Source organism: Acomys minous (genome assembly GCF_964271855.1).
Source record: "Acomys minous genome assembly, chromosome: 13".
Taxonomy (NCBI): domain Eukaryota; kingdom Metazoa; phylum Chordata; class Mammalia; order Rodentia; family Muridae; genus Acomys; species Acomys minous.
The window spans coordinates 17835853-17854471 of record NC_140495.1 but is presented as its reverse complement, the minus strand read 5'-3'; the positions used below and the strand labels follow the sequence as shown (position 1 = coordinate 17854471).

General features: G+C 46.1%; 1 protein-coding gene across 1 annotated transcript in view; it reads right to left on the bottom strand.

Moving 5' to 3' along the window:
* The window catches only part of NEK11 (NIMA related kinase 11), a 205745-nt gene that overhangs the window by 104762 nt on the left and 82364 nt on the right, over window positions 1-18619 (bottom strand). The window contains exon 12 of the mRNA XM_084754389.1: window positions 11285-11399. Coding sequence (XP_084610515.1) covers window positions 11285-11399 — 115 coding nt within the window. The remainder of the gene's footprint in view (window positions 1-11284; window positions 11400-18619) is intronic.

Below are 18619 nucleotides of genomic sequence, written 5' to 3'. Positions count from 1 at the left end.
GAGGGGCTGTCCACTGTCACAGGACAGGACAGAAAAGACGCATGGCTTGGGAGACAAATTTTTGATTGCCTATCAGAAACATGTAAATGGATGTCTGACCTAAAAACTAAGCAAAATACATCACTTTACATACACACACACACACACACACACACACACACACACACACACAGAGAGAGAGAGAGAGAGAGAGAGAGAGAGAGAGAGAGAGAGAGAGAGAATACAAATCAATATGGTGGCTATGGCTGCTCGGATGGAAAGAGATATAATCCAGTACAGCTATATTACTTTTCTATGAGTGTTAGTCTTAGTGACTTACAAAATAACACAAAATTGTTACCTCACACCTGGACAGAGCAAAAATCTGACATAGATTTCTGGGCGAAGATACTTCCTTGGTGGAGATTCCACATGAGAGTCCGTTTTCTTGTCATTTTCCTCTTTCAAGATGTCACCTATTTCCCTCAACCTGCTGCCTTTTCCTGCACCTTCCCAAGCAACGATGGCAGCTAAGTCCTCCCACCCCACCTCTGACTTTCCTCCCCTTTGCCTTCCTCACAAGTATGCATATGAGCACAGTACCCGCAGAGGCCAGAACAGGTTGTCGAATCCGCTGGAGCTGGAATTATGGAGGTCGCAAGCCACTGTGTGGGTGCTGGAAACTGAACTCTGTTTTCTGGGAGAGCTGCCAGTGTTCTTAACCATGGAACCATCATCTCTTCAGATCCCCCTTTCCTGTCTAAGAACTCTTATGATGACACCAAGGCTGTTCTGTGAATCAGAATAGTCTCCCACCTTGAACTCAGCTGACTCAAAACCTTAGTTCCATTTGCAACCTTAATTCACAGCCTCTGTCATGTAACTTCATATTTACAGATCCAAGGATGAGAGCGTGGACACCTTTGGTCCCCATCCTATGGCCCCTACCCTAATAGCTTCTTTTCTAGCTGGTAGAAATAAAGAGGGAGCTAGACTATAAATTTTACCCATATATATATATATATATATATATATATATATATATATATATATATATATATATCTGTCCACCAGTAGTTTTGGCAAAGCGTTTTATGGGGATAATATAGAATATTCTATATATCAAGGACTGAATTAAGATATTTAAGGACTTTATTAAATGTTTCACATATAGTGAATTTTTTATTTTTATTTTTATTTATTTTATTTTATTTTATTTTATTGATTTTCAGGCTTAATAAGACCGTTTTGAAGACTAAAAAGACAAGCTGTTCTAGTCACTACACTTGTGAGATCTAGTTACATAAAGAAGTCAGGCAGTTTTATTTCATCATAAGATGTCTGTATGACTGAAAAACTGGCCTTATACGACTTAATCATGGATGTGTTTTGCTGATTTTACTGTAATTAGGTCTAACCACAAGCTGTAATACTTCTTCTGGCATACAGAAAGAAATGTCTATTTACTCCAATTAGAGAGGCCAAGGACAGACCAAGAAACAACTCCAACCAAGCCTGGGTTGCTGAACCAGTGAACTTACAAGAGCATGGTGATTCTGGCAGCTTCCTCAGCAGAAGGCCCACCCTAATGTGGGTGACAACTGTAAGTCTGCATCACTGAGTTCTCTGCACAGCTGGAAGTCAGCTACAGTGCTGCACAGTCTCCTCCCTTCAGGAGGGGCTGTCCTGAATTTCACCCTCCCCTCCAGGAATGACTGTTCCAATCCAGAGGAAACAGCTATGTAACACAAAGGGGAACCAAAAATACAAACTCCCTCCTCCGTTTTCTAGTAAGAATATTATACATGAACATCAAACTACTAGCAATAAAAATTAAACATAAATTTGAGTGCAAGACCCATTACTAATTTGATAACAAATTTAAAAATCTATTCCTATACTATAGAATGAATACATTTAAAACAATGCTGTATTTCCACTCTGAAATACCATGAGACTCAACTAGTCAAATTCCACATGCACACAGACACACTGTCCTTGTCACAACTCTGGATTGGCTTCCATAGTCACACAGCCCAGGTTCTAAGAGCACTCCCAGTGAAGACTGATTGAGCAACTGCTCTCCCACCTCTGTGAAGCAAGTTGCCAACACAAGTTTTATTTCAGTCTTAGTGCATTTGTGCTGCTCTCACAACATGTTGCTGACTGAGAACTTTGAAAAGGACAGGGGTCAATTCTTCAGTCAGAGGTGCTACACGTCCAACATCCAGGCCTCTGGCTTGATCTGAGGCCTGCTCCACAGGACGAATTTCATGTCTGGTACTTGACTCCTAGACAAAAGCCCATGGTTAGGGAGACTGGAGGGCCTAAGTAGGACCTGCGATTGTTATTTTGCTCAATGCTCACGTTGTCTAATTGCCTTCTAAACTCTGCATTCATAGCCATGGACCAAGGCTGCCCTCAACACTGCTCAGAGGAGCTCCTTTCTACAGGGGGCAGTAGCCGATGCTGAGATGCGCAACTGCTCAAACACATCTTTCTCACCACTCCCACAGCAAGGATCTGGGAACATCACGGAAAGAGAACAGTTGGTTGGTGGGGAGGGGGAGCATAGCACGACTGTCACACTCATGAACTCACAAGAGCTGTGGTTATTTGCACAAGACCAAGCCAGCCAAAATTCTGTCATAGATGAGGGAGGTGCTCTCGAGACCCCCTTATCCCTTACTGAGGAGCAGCTGACAATTGATGGCGGTTTTTATAAATGTGTGGCTACCAGTATGTTTCACATGCTCCAGGGGATAGCCTTGTGTTCATACACATACGGGGAGTTCTGATTGGACTTAAAGGTAGACCAAGGGAGGGGAGTAGATAGGATCCTATTTCATTGCATACGCATATCATGCACAAGAATAAGAAAAATCAGCACAAAGTTGTCATTGCAATATAATGAAACGTACATCTTTAAGAAGTGGTATTCAAAAGGTTTGTTAGGAAAGACATTTCCGCTCTAGAACTCAAGTTAGGGCATGACTCAGGTGCAGACTCAGGTACAGGACCTGCTGCTCTGAAGTAACAGGAAGCAAGTTCTAAGGAGAACAAACTCATGGGCAACAGGCAAGGAGCCCTGAGCACAGGTATCAGAACAGGCTAAAGCAAGAAGGAATGCTTCTGAGACAAGATTAAAGGATGGCTTGGATTCCAGCAGGCCGACAAGAGGCAGTAAGCACCACCAAGCCATCTGTGTCTAGCTGAGTAAAAGCATCCCCCAGTCACCGGAGGCAGGGGCTGCAGTTGCCTGTTAGTACACCCCACCTCATTTGATACTCATAGTAAACTGATGAGGTTGGTATCAATAATTCCATGGCAATGATAAAAAAAAATGATAATCAGAGTAACCATCTTATTGAAAATCAGAGCACTGGCACATGTGGCACATAGGAAAGTTAAGACACACAGTCTAACTTGGTCTCATTCCTGAGTCCTGTGGAGCATCATAATGTACTCTCCAGGTAGAGCTATGGACTGTGTATGCATGGGGAGTGAATGCATCCACTGACGGAGAATGCTGTGGTCTGTCCAGGCCATTGCAATGCATGTCACATAAGATTTTACCATCAAACATAAGTCCACCCAACTGTAAAAGATGCAGTGGATAGTGTTTAAATTTCTGTTTAACTGGTTCATTCTAAACTCAAGCCAGGGTGAGCCAGACAAGGCAAGGGCGTTCCTTTCTCCAGCAGTGTGGCCTTTAGTTTAACGACTATGTTTTACTTTTATTTTGCTAAGAGGAGGATCACAGCTTCTCAGCTGAGAACCAAGTTACTTCCAGAAGCCCACGGGTGCTGCTTTCCTGTGAATGCCGATAACCTGGGCTCACCTGGCCTATTGCTGTGACTCTTTCTTAGGACATGACACCAAAGTTGCTGGCTAGGGAAGTGTCAGTCTGTACCCACTTTAGTTTTTCAAATTGGATATAATTTTTAATTTTTAGTTAGAGACTGATCATGCAGAGGAAACACTCTATGTTATTAAATATACTTCAGCGTAGCGAATACACATTTTTACAAATTCAGTATTAGATTCAGTGAATGACTGCAGGGGCCTTCACTCCTGGAAGTTATTACAGTAGGAAGAAACATTATAATAAACACGCATGTAACCCAATGAAATAGGTGGCAAATATCAGTACACCTACCATCAACATTCCCAAATCATGCTTGAGGACAGCGAAGCTTTAGAATAACGAGGAAGACCTAGGAACGCATAAGTGACCCCCTACTTGCTATTATTTTCTGAGCAGGCATCTCATTGGCTTCTCTATCAAGGGGCTGGGTTTGCAATCTGGTCTATCTTTTTTTTTTTTAACTTTTGGAGGCTGGGTCTCATGTGGCTCCGTCTACCCCTCAGACTCAATACATATCCCAGACTGACTTTCAACCCCTGATCCCCTACCTACACCTGAGTGCTGAGGTTAAAGGCCTGTTCCGCCACACCCAGAACTCGGCTTTTCCCTCTTCTATGCTTGATGTCTTAGTTAAGGTTTCTGCTGCTGTGATGAAACACCATGACCAAAACAAGTTAGGGAGGGAAGGGTCCATCACTGGAGGAAGTCAGCACAGGAACCCAAACATGACAGGAACCCGGAGGCAGGAGCTGACGCAGAGGTTATAGAGGAGTGCTGCTGCTTCCTGACTTGCTCCTCACGGCTTGCCCGACCAGCTCTCTTCTCTCTCTTCTCTTCTCTTCCCATCCCCGTCTCTTTCTTTCTTTGTCATTTCATACCAGCGGTTTTGTTTATACAGAAAGAGCATGCAGAGGTCTGCTACGAATACGCCGGAGATCCTCTCTGTGTTTCAGAACACAACCTGTTTTAAAAGCACACCAGGGAAACTTCTCTTTTTTCCTTGAGTTTCTTGATTGTTTTCCTTTGTACAAGATGTAGAATTGACAAATACATTATCATAGCATGTTTTAAAAGCTAACACCTTCCATTAAAACCTATTTGGAGTGTTGGATAAAGGTGCAGTTTCCCCCTTACAAGTTCACTAGGCTACAGTGGTAGTCATCTCTAACCACACCTAATTGTTGGATGGCAGAGTAGTTTTTAATTGTGCTAACATATTCAGGCAGCGTGCACTCACTGTCAAGCTACTGCTATTAACAGATTGAATACTGTGTCATCAAACTGAAGTGGGCTTTTTGGTTTGTGACTGCTAAGTGGGTATCATAAATGTAAGTTAACATGTTTTTGGTTTCCTTGCTAATAAGACTTCATAAAATGCCTGGCAATAACCTGAAAAGAGATTTTAGTATTTGTAACATTAATTTGGCTAGAGATAGAACTAGCTATATCAAAGATTTCTACTTAGGTAGGTCTAAAAAAAATTGAATGCTTAGTTCACACCATGAATTATTCAGGCAACTTTCATGGCATAGGTTGTAAATATCACCTGCAACCTCTGAATACACTTTGATAGTCTATAAATTTTTAGGTGTATGTATATGTCCATGTATTTTTCTTTAAGTAACAAAGCTCCACTAGTGCTTCAATACCATTTTTCTAATGAGTTCTGTTGGTACAGAACTAAAGTTGCTAATACCTACGTGTACAGAGAGTGGGATTTTAGGTCCCATTTCAATATGCATCTTGAAGCCTGATGCAAGAGCCCCATTTTAAGTGTGCATCTCAATTGCTACTACTGAATTTGTAAACTAAGGGAAAATATGTCATCACTGGTCTTTTAGTAACTAAAAGGACTGGGCATTGTTACCAAGCAAATTCCCAATCATTGTTTTTAATACAGGAAGTCAGTTCATGTTTTGATTCATACACTATGAATCAAACTATATTTTAATTTTTAACACACTAGGGCAGTATAGACTCAGAACTGGAAAGGCCATTAACTACACAGTCTGTTCCTACATTTTCATAAGCCTTTCAGACCATATACTTTTCTTAAAACAGCAAACTCAGCCTGCTTTTTTAGTGAACCCAGCCCAGGGATGGCAGCACCCAAAATGGGATGAGCCCTTCTCCATTGGGCGATGCACAGGGAGTCTCGTGAAAAAGTGGGGGGAAGGAGAAAAGGACCTGGAGGTGACAGGAGCTCCGTGAGAAGACCAACAGAACCAACTGGCCGGGGCCCAGAGGGGCCTGCTGAGACTGAAGCACCAACCAAGGACCATGCATGGACTGGACCTAGGCCCCCTACACAGATGTAGCCAGTGGGCAGCTCAGGTGGGTTCTCTAGTAAGGAGGAAAGGGGCTGTCTCTGACATGGGCTCTGATGCCAGCTTTTGATCATGCCCCCGTGGCAGGGTTGCCTTGCCAGGCCACAGGGGAAGAGAGCATGCGCAGTCCTGATGTGACTGAACGAGCTGGGGTGGGTGCGAAGGGGGCATCTTCCCTTTTCTGAGGAATAGTGGAAGAAGGGGAGAGGGAGGAAGGGTGAGACTGAGAAGAGAGGAGGGATGGGGCTAGGACCAGGATGTGAAGTGAATAAAATTTTAATTAATTAATATTAATTAATTAAGAAAAGAAATTATAATGTTTCTATTGCTCCGATTGAAATCTTTCATTTGGATATTTGTTTCTTTGAGGTTTAGCTTTAATGAAAATGGAGCTTTTCCTTCTAAACTCACTCATGTGATGTGTCTTCACTTAAAATATTGTTTTAGATGTATCCACATTTCCTGTTTTAGGAAATGTCACTTTTAACATCCAAGGACCACACCCCCCATCCCTTGCTGACGGAAGTTGGATTTGTGTGTGTTCCAGTGCTTGTGAGTGGAGCTGAGGACACTCCATTTCCTCCTCTTGGGAGGTCTGTCTGCTTCCATTTCTCTCCAGCAGCTCTGAGTGGAACTGCTGAGTCAGTGTGTCGTTATAAAGAGTAAAATGTGAAAACATCGTGCTTCAGTTCAAATCACCTGGTTTCCTCTTGGCTAGTTAAAAGAAAGAGATGGCATCATCAGTCATAAAGAAGCCCACGAAGGGATCAGAGATGTCCCATCTCAAAATGTACCAGATGCAGTTGATGATTTTAGGTTGACATCACATGAGGCCTGATAGCCATAGGAAGGGTCACTTGGCCTGTCTTTCCACGCATGCTAGAACATGGCCTTGAACACTGGACGCTTTAACTGTAGCTGCAGTGAACCTAAACAACCTCTGTGAAGTAACCCGTATTCCACCAGCATCTGCCTCTCCACATCTTCCTACATATGTCTCAGGAACATCTCTAGAATGGAACATTCTAGTCCACGTATCCATGTGTCTTGTCATGACTCAGAGAGTTAATGTTCTTGAGACTTCAGTCTTGAAGGTCCCCCATGAACATCTAAAATTCATCTTAAAGAAGGCATGGCAAGGAAGGTGGCAGCAGGAACCCAGGACAGCTGGTCACATTGTATCTGCAGTCAGGAAGCAAAACGTGTTTGGGAATTGGAGCTGGGCCATAAAACCCCATGAGCTGCCTGTGCCCAGTGACTCGCTTCCTCCAGCCAGGTTCTACCTCCCACAGGGTCCACAACCTTCCCCAGCACCGCACCAGCCAGCAGCTGGAGACCAAGTGTCCAAACGCACCAGCCTATGGGAATATCTGACACTCACACCGCAACAGAAGAGGCCTCTGCCCGTATTCTTAGAAGAGGAAAGGACCTGACGATTTCCTACAGAGAATAGGACCCCACGAGGTCAGAGTTTTACCCAAACACTGAAAGAAGGTTTGGGATTTGCTGGAGGAGTGACTGGTAAGGAAATGAACAGGTTACATTGGCTTAGACTGGGCATGGGCAGCCTCCATACCTCAAAGACTGGCTTAAGGCAGTGGCTCTCAACCTTCTTAATGCTGCAACTCCTTAATACAGTTCCTCATGATGTAGTGACCTCCCCCCAAGAGAAATTATTCTCATTGCCACTTCATAACTGTAATTTTGCTACTGTTATGGGTCATAACGTAAGGAATCGTGGAGATGGAGTTTTGCCAGATGGGTCGTGACCTACAGGTTGAGAACCATTGGTTTAAGTAGTCATTGCCCTGGGTGAGCCCAGGTTCGTGTGTCAGGATATTCCAATTTTCAAGAATCACTGCTCTGAAATTCAGCACTAGTTGCAGAAAAACGGGCTAAAGTACAGGAGAGAGCCTGGCAAAACTTAACGGGTACATTAGCATGACTGCTTGTGCCCCACAGGTCATGTCTAGGTGGCCATGTTGATGAGGCCTCATAGGTGTAGCCTCTAACATTTCTAGGTGTGGAAGGCAGAAGCTCATGAGACTGAGGTCTCAACCCTAGACTAAAACCCATGGGCAAGCAGGAAATACCGAGAATGAGAAACAGTCTACGCAGTAGCAAATGGTCAGCCTGGAACACATAAAGCAACATTATATACACTGAGCAGGTTGCATTTGTTTATTTAGGAACACACACACACACACACACTACAACAACAACAATAATTAAAAAATAGAGGCCATGAATTTGAAAGAGAACAAGGGGATGACGTACATGTACAAGGATTTGGAGGGAAGAAAGGAAATCGAGAAATGATGCAATTATAATTTCAAAAAGTAAAAATAAAAATCATTTAAAAATTAATGTTCAAGAAGTCATCAGTACCACAAATGAGGAATTACATAGGGTGAGTTCCTTACCATTCCCACTGTGTTTTCTCATTTGATATTAATGGTAATCCATGACTAACTAGATTAAATCAGCTCTATGCAAATCAGTGCATATCAAATGTAACTAATATTTTATCCTGTCTTCCTGTTCTATAGCTAACTCCACACTTCCCAGGGGAATTTTCTAGTTCATCATAAAAAACTAATTAAATTATTGGCATAGGAGCTTTAAAATTTGACTGCATAAGTTTATATGTACATACTAGATAGCAATGGTTCCTTTAGGTGCTGAAAGCATGGTATTGAATTATACACACACACACATACACACACACACATATACACACATACACACACACACACACACACACACACACACACACACACACAGCAAACTAGTTGACCACTTCAGAGTTCATCAAGAAATTCAAGTACCCTATTTAAAAACGTCACCATTACCTAAAGTGCTTTGCCAATAATTTCAGTTGCTTACCACACTAATGAACTGTCAACCCTAAACGTTACATATTTCTAAGTTTTCTTTTCAATTTAATGTTTAAGAGAAAATAATGACAAAAATATGAATTTGTAGAAAGATAAGGGAGCTGTTCAAAGTCTTTTCTAAGGCATCTGACCCACTGGGGCTACTATGTGCTCGTTCTGTTTTGAATTTTCTAGCTTATGGTGGAGAGTGAGCATGAGGGGAGATTGGGGGAGAGAGGCTGACTACCTGCAGCCGGGCTGATCAGTCAGTATGCTGCCCACCACAGAAACAAACCAAACCAGGAGGGAAGGGCGGCGAGATGCCCTCTCCCGTCAGAGAAGCTCTGTGGTCAGCGCTAGCTTCGGAGTCCCTTGGCTTCTGCAGCCTTAGCACAGAGATCCACAGCAAAGGCTCTGCCTCAGGAAGTCTCATTCAGTCACCACGCCACAGCTGTCTCCTACGAGTGCTGCGGCTGGGGAGGGACTGAAGAGACAGGGCTCTCGGAAGGAGTTAGGTGACTCCCCGAGCAAATGCCTGCATGTCTGGTTTCTCTTCTCAGAAACACATCTAAAGAAATCCTTTCCCTTTGACACCAGGAGAACAGACTCCCACTGCTCCGTCACAGACAAGACTTTACCACCTTATGCTGGGCTCCTGCTCATAGCAATGACTCCGCCCTTGAGCATGGCATCACCTACATCACTTGCTACACAAGAACTACCTTTCTCAGCTTCCTACTCAAGGAAAAAAAACTCTTGGAATGGTTGATCTTCCTACTTTCTTCAATTATTAAAATATCACAAAAATACCACCAATCTATCTGATATCAGTATTCCTTGTCATCATATCTACTATAAGATGGCTCCTACACCATCACTTTTGCTTGGATTGCCACAAACTTGGCCGTTGGCAGCTTAAAGGACATGAGGTGCTAGTCTCCATTTAGCTGAAGGAGGTGACCCATACTCTACTAGTTCAGGAAGACCTCAAGGGCAACTTTGATTGAGATGAAGACACAATCCAAGTTCCACTTCTTTAGTGTTCAGAGGGTGAAACAGTTAACAAGTAGCAGCCCAGTCTACCTACTGCCAATGAGTTTACGTCACTGTAGCACAGATGCTAGTAGCACTGCCTTGTTGTTTTGTGCCATGAAGGAGAAGCCTTGTCAACTCAACTACAGGGAGTGCAAGTGACAGCGTGGCTCAGCTGCTGTGCTTGGAACCACCTCACATGCTCTCATAGCCTATCGACACTCATGGTAGCAGATGGTGCTAAAGATACAGCAGTGATGTGAAGGCAGGCACCCAACAGCTGACTTGGCTTGAGGACTTCCTGATTAGAACAATACACTTCCACTAAAGCCTCCCTACCGCCCCTAAGTGCAATAAGACTTAGATTGTAGTCAACCAGCTCTCCCAGCCTCTCCTAGCTTTTTCCTTTTATGCAAGTATCCCCCCTGCCAAAAAAAGTCATGCATTTCAGTCTTGTCTTGGCATTTGCTTCTTAAGAATTTAAACCAATATACCATTCATTAACTTCTTCACCTACTCATTAATTAATAAATTCATTCATTCATTCAAGAAAAAGTTCATGAATATTTATAATATCCTGGTGTGTTATTCTAGGCAATAGGAACACTGATGAACAAGTCCAAGAAGACGCATGCATTCGGAAGGACCCTCAAGGGAAGTTCTGTAACTGTTTCTTTCTTTAGCTCTTAGCATACTAGGCACTAAGGACAAGAACTTCCACGGCCAATCTTGTTTTCTCTTGATAATAACCATGAAAGGAGGAATTCCTGTTTCATGGATAAGGTAGTGAAGAGCCAGAAGGACCGGGTAGCCAGGGGCTTCTCTCCAGATGACACGCAGCGCCTCCAGATGGATAAGAGCTCTGAGCACTCTTACTCTCTGGCCATGCTTGCGTATCTGGATAGTGGATCTAGCACACCGGGTGTGTGTCTTCAGTTTGAATGGATCTTGGGGACAGGGGTGCTATTCCTGAAAGAGGGGAGTGGAGCTTTGGGGACATCTTACTCAGGCTAATGACAGAATTGTTGAGCCCACTCAGAAGGTCTCTCAGCAGATATGTCTAACTCATCCTCACTATGGCAATGGAGACAGAAAAGAAAATGGCCCTTCCATCACAGCCCAGCCTTGAGGGTGACGGCAGATAGTCATAGCCATCGAGGGCTTCTCTCAGAGACCTGCCGAGAGGTGACGCAAACACATACCATGATGTCCAAGGTCAATGACGGTGTCCTCTAAACTTGGCTCAAGTTCACCCAGGGCCAGAGAAGGAAGGGACTGGGGCTCAGGCAGGTTCTCTGAAGTCTGTTCATCTGACTCCTTGTGGGAGGGAATTAACAATTCATGAGCAGCTGACAGAAGGAAATGGTCCTGCCACAAATGATGCAACATAAGTTTCCCTTAAGCCTGATAGCATTTTTAAATTTCAAGTTGGTAACTGTCTTGGACCAGGCAATGACCTTGGGCAAAGCATTTACGCTCTGTAGGAATAAGGTTCTAGGCCACAGCTGGGTGAGCCAAGCAGATAACCAGGGAGCTAAGTCCAAGGCTGAGTCAAGTACAGGTCCCGTCAGCAGTGACAAGTATCTCTCACAAATGTGTACTCACCGTATCCCACCTAAGTGATCCCCACCCCAGCCCTGCTCGGTTCCAGTTCCAAACTAAAAGTGCTGACTTGAATGACTTCATGTCTCATCTGGATTTACAAGACCTGAGAATCTAAGAATTTCAGTCTCCTAAAAGACAAATATCTAAGAAATGATGAAGTCATTCATGCTTTGAAAACATAAATGGTTGGAAATGTATATTGGTTGGTAGAATGCTTCCCTGGCAAACACGGAGTCCCGCAGTCAATCCCCAGCACTGCATAGACTGCAGGGGTGTGGGACACGTGCCTCCCCACACTGTCCAGCTAGGGGAGGTGTCTGAGTTACTGTCCTGTTGCTATGAAGAGACACCATGGCCAAGGCAAGCCTTATTTTAAAAAGCATTCAATTAGGGGCTTGCTTATAGTTTTAGAGGTTACTCCATGCTTGCTATGGCAGACAGCTGACAGGCATGGTGATGGGACATTAGCTGAGAGATTTACGTCCTGATCTGCAGGCAGCGGGCAGAGAGGGGGGATGTGGGAGAGGGAGAGACAGGGGTGTGGGGGAGGGAGAGACAGGGGATGTGGGGGAGGGAGAGAGAGGGGGGATGTGGGGGAGGGAGAGACAGGGGTGTGGGGGAGGGAGAGACAGGGGTGTGGGGGAGGGAGAGACAGGGGTGTGGGGGAGGGAGAGAGAGGGGGTGTGGGGGAGGGAGAGAGAGGGGGTGTGGGGGAGGGAGAGAGAGGGGGTGTGGGGGAGGGAGAGACAGGGGTGTGGGGGAGGGAGAGACAGGGGTGTGGGGGAGGGAGAGACAGGGGTGTGGGGGAGGGAGAGAGAGGGGGGATGTGGGGGAGGGAGAGACAGGGGGTGTGGGGGAGGGAGAGACAGGGGGTGTGGGGGAGGGAGAGAGAGGGGGGATGTGGGGGAGGGAAAGACAGGGGGTGTGGGGGAGGGAGAGACAGGGGGTGTGGGGGAGGGAGAGACAGGGGGTGTGGGGGAGGGAGAGACAGGGGGTGTGGGGGAGGGAGAGACAGGGGGTGTGGGGGAGGGAGAGACAGGGGGTGTGGGGGAGGGAGAGACAGGGGGTGTGGGGGAGGGAGAGACAGGGGGTGTGGGGGAGGGAGAGAGAGGGGGTGTGGGGGAGGGAGAGACAGGGGATGTGGGGGAGGGAGAGGGAGGGGGTGTGGGGGAGGGAGAGACAGGGGGTGTGGGGGAGGGAGAGGGAGGGGGTGTGGGGGAGGGAGAGACAGGGGGTGTGGGGGAGGGAGAGGGAGGGGGTGTGGGGGAGGGAGAGACAGGGGTGTGGGGGAGGGAGAGACAGGGGGTGTGGGGGAGGGAGAGACAGGGGTGTGGGGGAGGGAGAGACAGGGGGTGTGGGGGAGGGAGAGACAGGGGGTGTGGGGGAGGGAGAGAGAGGGGGTGTGGGGGAGGGAGAGGGAGGGGGTGTGGGGGAGGGAGAGACAGGGGGTGTGGGGGAGGGAGAGGGAGGGGGTGTGGGGGAGGGAGAGACAGGGGGTGTGGGGGAGGGAGAGAGAGGGGGTGTGGGGGAGGGAGAGGGAGGGGGTGTGGGGGAGGGAGAGACAGGGGGTGTGGGGGAGGGAGAGACAGGGGGTGTGGGGGAGGGAGAGGGAGGGGGTGTGGGGGAGGGAGAGGGAGGGGGTGTGGGGGAGGGAGAGACAGGGGGTGTGGGGGAGGGAGAGACAGGGGGTGTGGGGGAGGGAGAGACAGGGGGTGTGGGGGAGGGAGAGACAGGGGGTGTGGGGGAGGGAGAGGGAGGGGGTGTGGGGGAGGGAGAGACAGGGGTGTGGGGGAGGGAGAGACAGGGGTGTGGGGGAGGGAGAGAGATGGGGCGAGTTTGGCATGGGCTTTTGAGACCTCAAAGTCCACCCCCATCCACACAGTTCCTCTTTCAGCAAGGCCACACCCCTGAATCCTTCTAATCTTTTCCAAACTGTTCCACTTCCTAGTGACTAAGCATTCAAATCTTTGTGCCTATGGGGGCATTCTCATTCAGAACACCACAGAAGTGGAAGCAGGGGCATTAAGCATTCCTGGACTACATGGCGTGTTTGCAGTGAGCCTGCAATAGGAGATTCTGCCTCAACACAACTAAATGAAGGTAAAATGACCAAATACATTAATGTGAATTTCAATAATAATTTGTTATTATTACTATTGCATTGTGTGTTTGCAACTAAATCTAACACTGAATTGCCCTGTTTTCTCTAAGAAGCTGCTTTCGATAATAATTTGTTATTATTACTATTGCATTGTGTGTTTGCAACTAAATCTAACACTGAATTGCCCTGTTTTTTCTAAGAAGCTGCTTTCGTGGTAGCTGACTGGCAAGGGGGGGGGGGGGTATTAATCCAAGAGAGCCTTTTATTAAGAAGTGAATTTTAAAAAAAGTTTCAACAGTAAATGAGACCAACTAAGTGAAGCCATGGCCGGCCGCGGCAAAGCATGTGTGAGAACGCGCTCAGGACGCATTGGTAGGAAGTCTGCTTTCCCTGCTGTCTGATCATCTCTTAAGGGGAGGAGGGGGCAGCTGGATCCAGACTGCAAAGGCCGCCAATGGTACATGGAGAACCGAGAGAACGACGAGGTTTGGGCTGTTATCATTGCATGCACTTCAGCCTCATCCGAAAATAAGCCCTTGGGCTCTCAACTGACTGCGAATTTTGAGGCGAAATTTGAGAGGACAGAATTGCTGTAGCTGCCTCTCTCAGAAAGAGGAGCACCGATCTGCTCTTTGACCCCTGTTCCCTCACAGAAGCCCAGATTTAGCACCAGCACGACTGTACATGCCACAGGAAAAAGGACAGCCAGGGCTTGCCTTGTGCACTGTGGGGGTTTCAAACTACCCCGTCTTAAGTAATGGAGTCAAACATATTCCACACTCAGCTGTGCTTCAAGATTTCAAAACTCAAATTCAGACAAGCAGAAAATGCCTGCCAAAATAAAGACATTGTCAGTTAAAGTCTGAAAACAAATCAAGCCTCTCTCTTAAATGCCTCAGAGAATTTTCATAACATATGGCGTTCGGGTCCACTCGCTCTCAAAACTCTCCCTCCTACAGCTGCTCCTGAAATACATGGAGGGGTTTCCAGAGATATGGCTCAGTTAGTAAAGGGCTGAGTGCAAGCATGACGATCTGCTTCACATTCCCAGCATCTATATTTTAAAAAGACAGATGTTGATCCCACCGCTGGAGAGGTAGGGACATGCAGGAAGGGTCTTGCAGGAAGGGCTTGCTGACCAGCCAGCCTAGCATAATCAAGGCGCTCCCAACTAGGTGTGAGGCATTACCTCACAGAGTAAGGTAGAGAGGAACAGAGAAGGACCCTGATGCACAACTCTGGTCTTCACATTCATGCACACATTTGAACAGCTGCACACACCCAACAGACTCTCCACAATGAAACACACAGCAGTTTTCTCCAGCCAGGCAAGAGAGAAAGGAAAAAGGATTGGAGAGCAGAGCCTCAGTGAGATGAGGAAGAAATGAAGCCATCAGAATGTAGAGAAGACAGGCAAGGAAACTCATTCAAAGACAGGTGCATTTTTCCTTTAGCACATTTTCCCTCAGCTTCTTGCCTCTGATTAATTCGGTTTCTGTCATATTTTATTTCATCCTTTTCAGTTAAAAAATGCCTTTCCCTAAGATGATGAAAACCCTTCAGGCCTCTGCAAAGTGTTTAGCTTCTTCCTTTGTTCTGTGAATATCATTAAACCCATCTCCCTCTTGTGCCTGTGAGTCTGACTAAAACTGCCTCTTCCCTGCCTGCGTGCCTTTCTCCCTCCTTCTCCTCCTGGGGTGAACAAGAAAGCCTTCCCTAGGGTTGCACCTCCTATTCTTCCATTCCCATTAAATGGGTTTTTTCCTCTGAAGAGATAAGCGACCTGTTCAGGGGTGTCCTTTACAGGCCCTTCATCTCGAGGGGTGATCACATTCAGGAGCCCCACTCTGTGCCCCTGGGTAATGGGGTACCATCACTGTCAGCAGCCTCAGAAGCAATCTGATGGCCCAGGCTCTACCCTGGACCAGCAGAATAAAAACCAACACACACAGGACGGTCTGGTGCATTCTGATGTCTGAGAAGTGTCCTGTAATTTAGAGGACAGCCAGCTGGTTGTAGGCCTGAGAGTGAGCTCAGAGGGTTTTCCTGAAGACAAAGTGGCCTCTGAAAGAGAGGAGAGGATGCTAACAACGGCTCATCTGTCATGCTCATGCTGACACGCTAACAATGCTCCTGTCTGTATACAGACTAAGGAAACAGGCTTCCAAAAAGCTCAGGGACAAGACAATGGTACTAAACCTCAGAAAACGCAAAGAAGGAACCAATGTCCAGGACAGGACAGGACAGGACACACACACACACACACACACACACACACACACACACACACACACACAATACCACCACCACCACCACAACCACCACCACCACCACCATCATCACCACCACACACCACACTTCTTGCTAGGAGAAAGGGAAGGAAAGTGTGATGGTCAGTCTTACTAGTCCAGTTGACAAGGCTTAGATTTACCATGGAAGCACAGCTCTGGGTGTGCCTATGAGAGTGTTGAACTGAAGAAGGTCTGTGAATTTCTGAACTGGGCAGCACTAGCCCACAGGCTGGGCTCCGAGGCTGGATGAGAGGAGAAAGCCAACTGGGCAATGACATTCATCTCTCTCTTCTCCCGAGTGCAGATCCAGTGCCCTTGCCGTCACAACTTAGCTGCCAGCATGGGCTGCAGTTTCAAACTATGAGTTCCACAAAACGCTCCACCAAAGCAAAGCCTTCCTGAAGTTGCCCTTGTCTGATACTCTGCCACAGCATCAAGAAAAGTGACAAACACAGGAAGCCACTAGGGGTGTGTGTTGGGAATTACAGGATCTTCGTTTGACCTTTCTTTATCTGAGCTGGGCCAAAATAAAGATGTTTTCTGCATCAGAGCATATGGGCAACGAAATCTTCTGAGGTTCTGCCTGCCATGTAGTCTTGGAGCTATCGTTAGAATCTTAATGCCCAAATGTACAGAGGTTACAAAAAGGCTTTGGCTTCCATAGCTGTTCAGCGCCTCCATATGTCATGCATATGCTTATAATACTGGCAATAATTATATCAGACACAAAGATGATTATCCTAAAGTGTCAAAGAAGAAAAATAAACGGTGAAGTAGATTATTGGTCACTAATACAAAAGCTCTTACTTTTTCTTTGCCATATGATAACTTCAAAGTAAAGTCAGAGCTTTACATCCCTGTTATCTCAGCACTTGGGAAGCTAAGGCTGGAGGCTCTTGGGTCTAAGGCCAGTCTGGGCCACATAGCAAGACCCTGTCAGGAAGGAAAGAAAGATAGAAGGAAGAAGGGAGATTGGTCACTTAGGCCTCATTAAAAAAAAAAAAAAGACCTTATCTGGTTCCCAAGCTCCAGTCTAGCAAAGAAATCTCTCAGATCTCAAAGGGTCCCGGAGCATTCCAGAAATAAGTGTTCCAGCTTACTTGAGTGACTGAACAAGCACATCAGCAAACACAGAGTCCTGATGGTCCCATCAGCTTCCTTGTTTAGGTATTTGGGAATACCTGGATTTATATGGACAAATCAAACAAAACCAGGGGCAAAGAACCTACTAGCACAGGCCACCCACCCACACAGTGCCTCGGAGTCAGAAGGTGCTGAAGCAAGGGCCTCAGTTTTCCTGAGGCATTGGTTCTTCAATGCGGTGGTGGGTACCAAGATCATTCTCTTGGTTAAGACCTGGTCCTGTTGCAGACCCCATGTCTTTTCAGCCAGCAATCTCTCTCCTTGCCAGGATCCATGAGCAGGAAAGACCTCATAACTTCCCTAGTCTCTGAGACAGATGCCACAAATATCTACTCTAAAAATGGGGGTACCCAAAAGGTGGAACCCAGGGTAGGACTGAGTGCTCATCACCAGTACTCTTACAGCATCTGCTGGCCAGTTCAATAGCAGCAGACCATAAGGTCACAGAGAAGAATATATCTACTGTGTGGCCCAACTTTGGGTTATCGGATCCTCTAAATGAGGACAGATGGAGAAAGATAGATGAGCACTGTCTTGCTCAGAGGGGGACAGAAATCAAGTGTTCCTAGGTCTTGCTTGTCTGAAGGGAAGATTTTCTCAGGCTTCTGCACTGCCCAGAGCTTGGAAGCCTGTAATGACTAAGCTGAGCTATAGAATTATATAGCACCAAGGTTCAGGGCTTTCTTTGGCAGTCTCAAGGTCGGTTCTTTCTGTTCAAGGAAAACATTTCAGATGCAGAGATCTCTGGGTGAACATCTTAAAGCTTTTTTACACCAAGGTGCTTTTATCAGAAAAACATAGGCTACCTTCCTATCAGGTCCCACCGCCAAGACCCAGAGAGACATTCTCAATCATGAGTGAATAATATTTGCTGCTCAGGGATTCAAATACAGAAGACATAAATAGGGAGGGGGAGGGTGCTGCAACGCTATTTATTCTTAATCGGGTATCTGTGGTGGTTCTTCAGTTTGAGCAATGTTATTGCCACAGTGTGTGATGACATGGATGAAAGACAGGAAAACAGTTTAAGAATTAAGAAAAAAAAACAGACAAAGAGGGATTGACGGGGCTGAGCAAGCAAAAATACGAAGGATAGAAGTGAAAATCAAATATGTGCACATTTGTCCTATCAATTAATCATCTTGAGCATAACCTCTGTGTTTGGTGACAATTCAGCTATCTTGCAAACAGTAGCCACTTGACATGTGTCAGCTGAATTAACTGGTCCACTTCTTGATGCAAGCAGCTTTGAATTAGGGTTAGCATCGGCTGTTACTTTCTAGAACCTTCCCTGGAGTTGGGTCAAGTTGTTCTGGGTGCTTTGTTTTCTACCCTTTTCCTACACATTTATTCTGATGAATCTGAAGGAGCATGGGAACACTACACATGAACAGGAA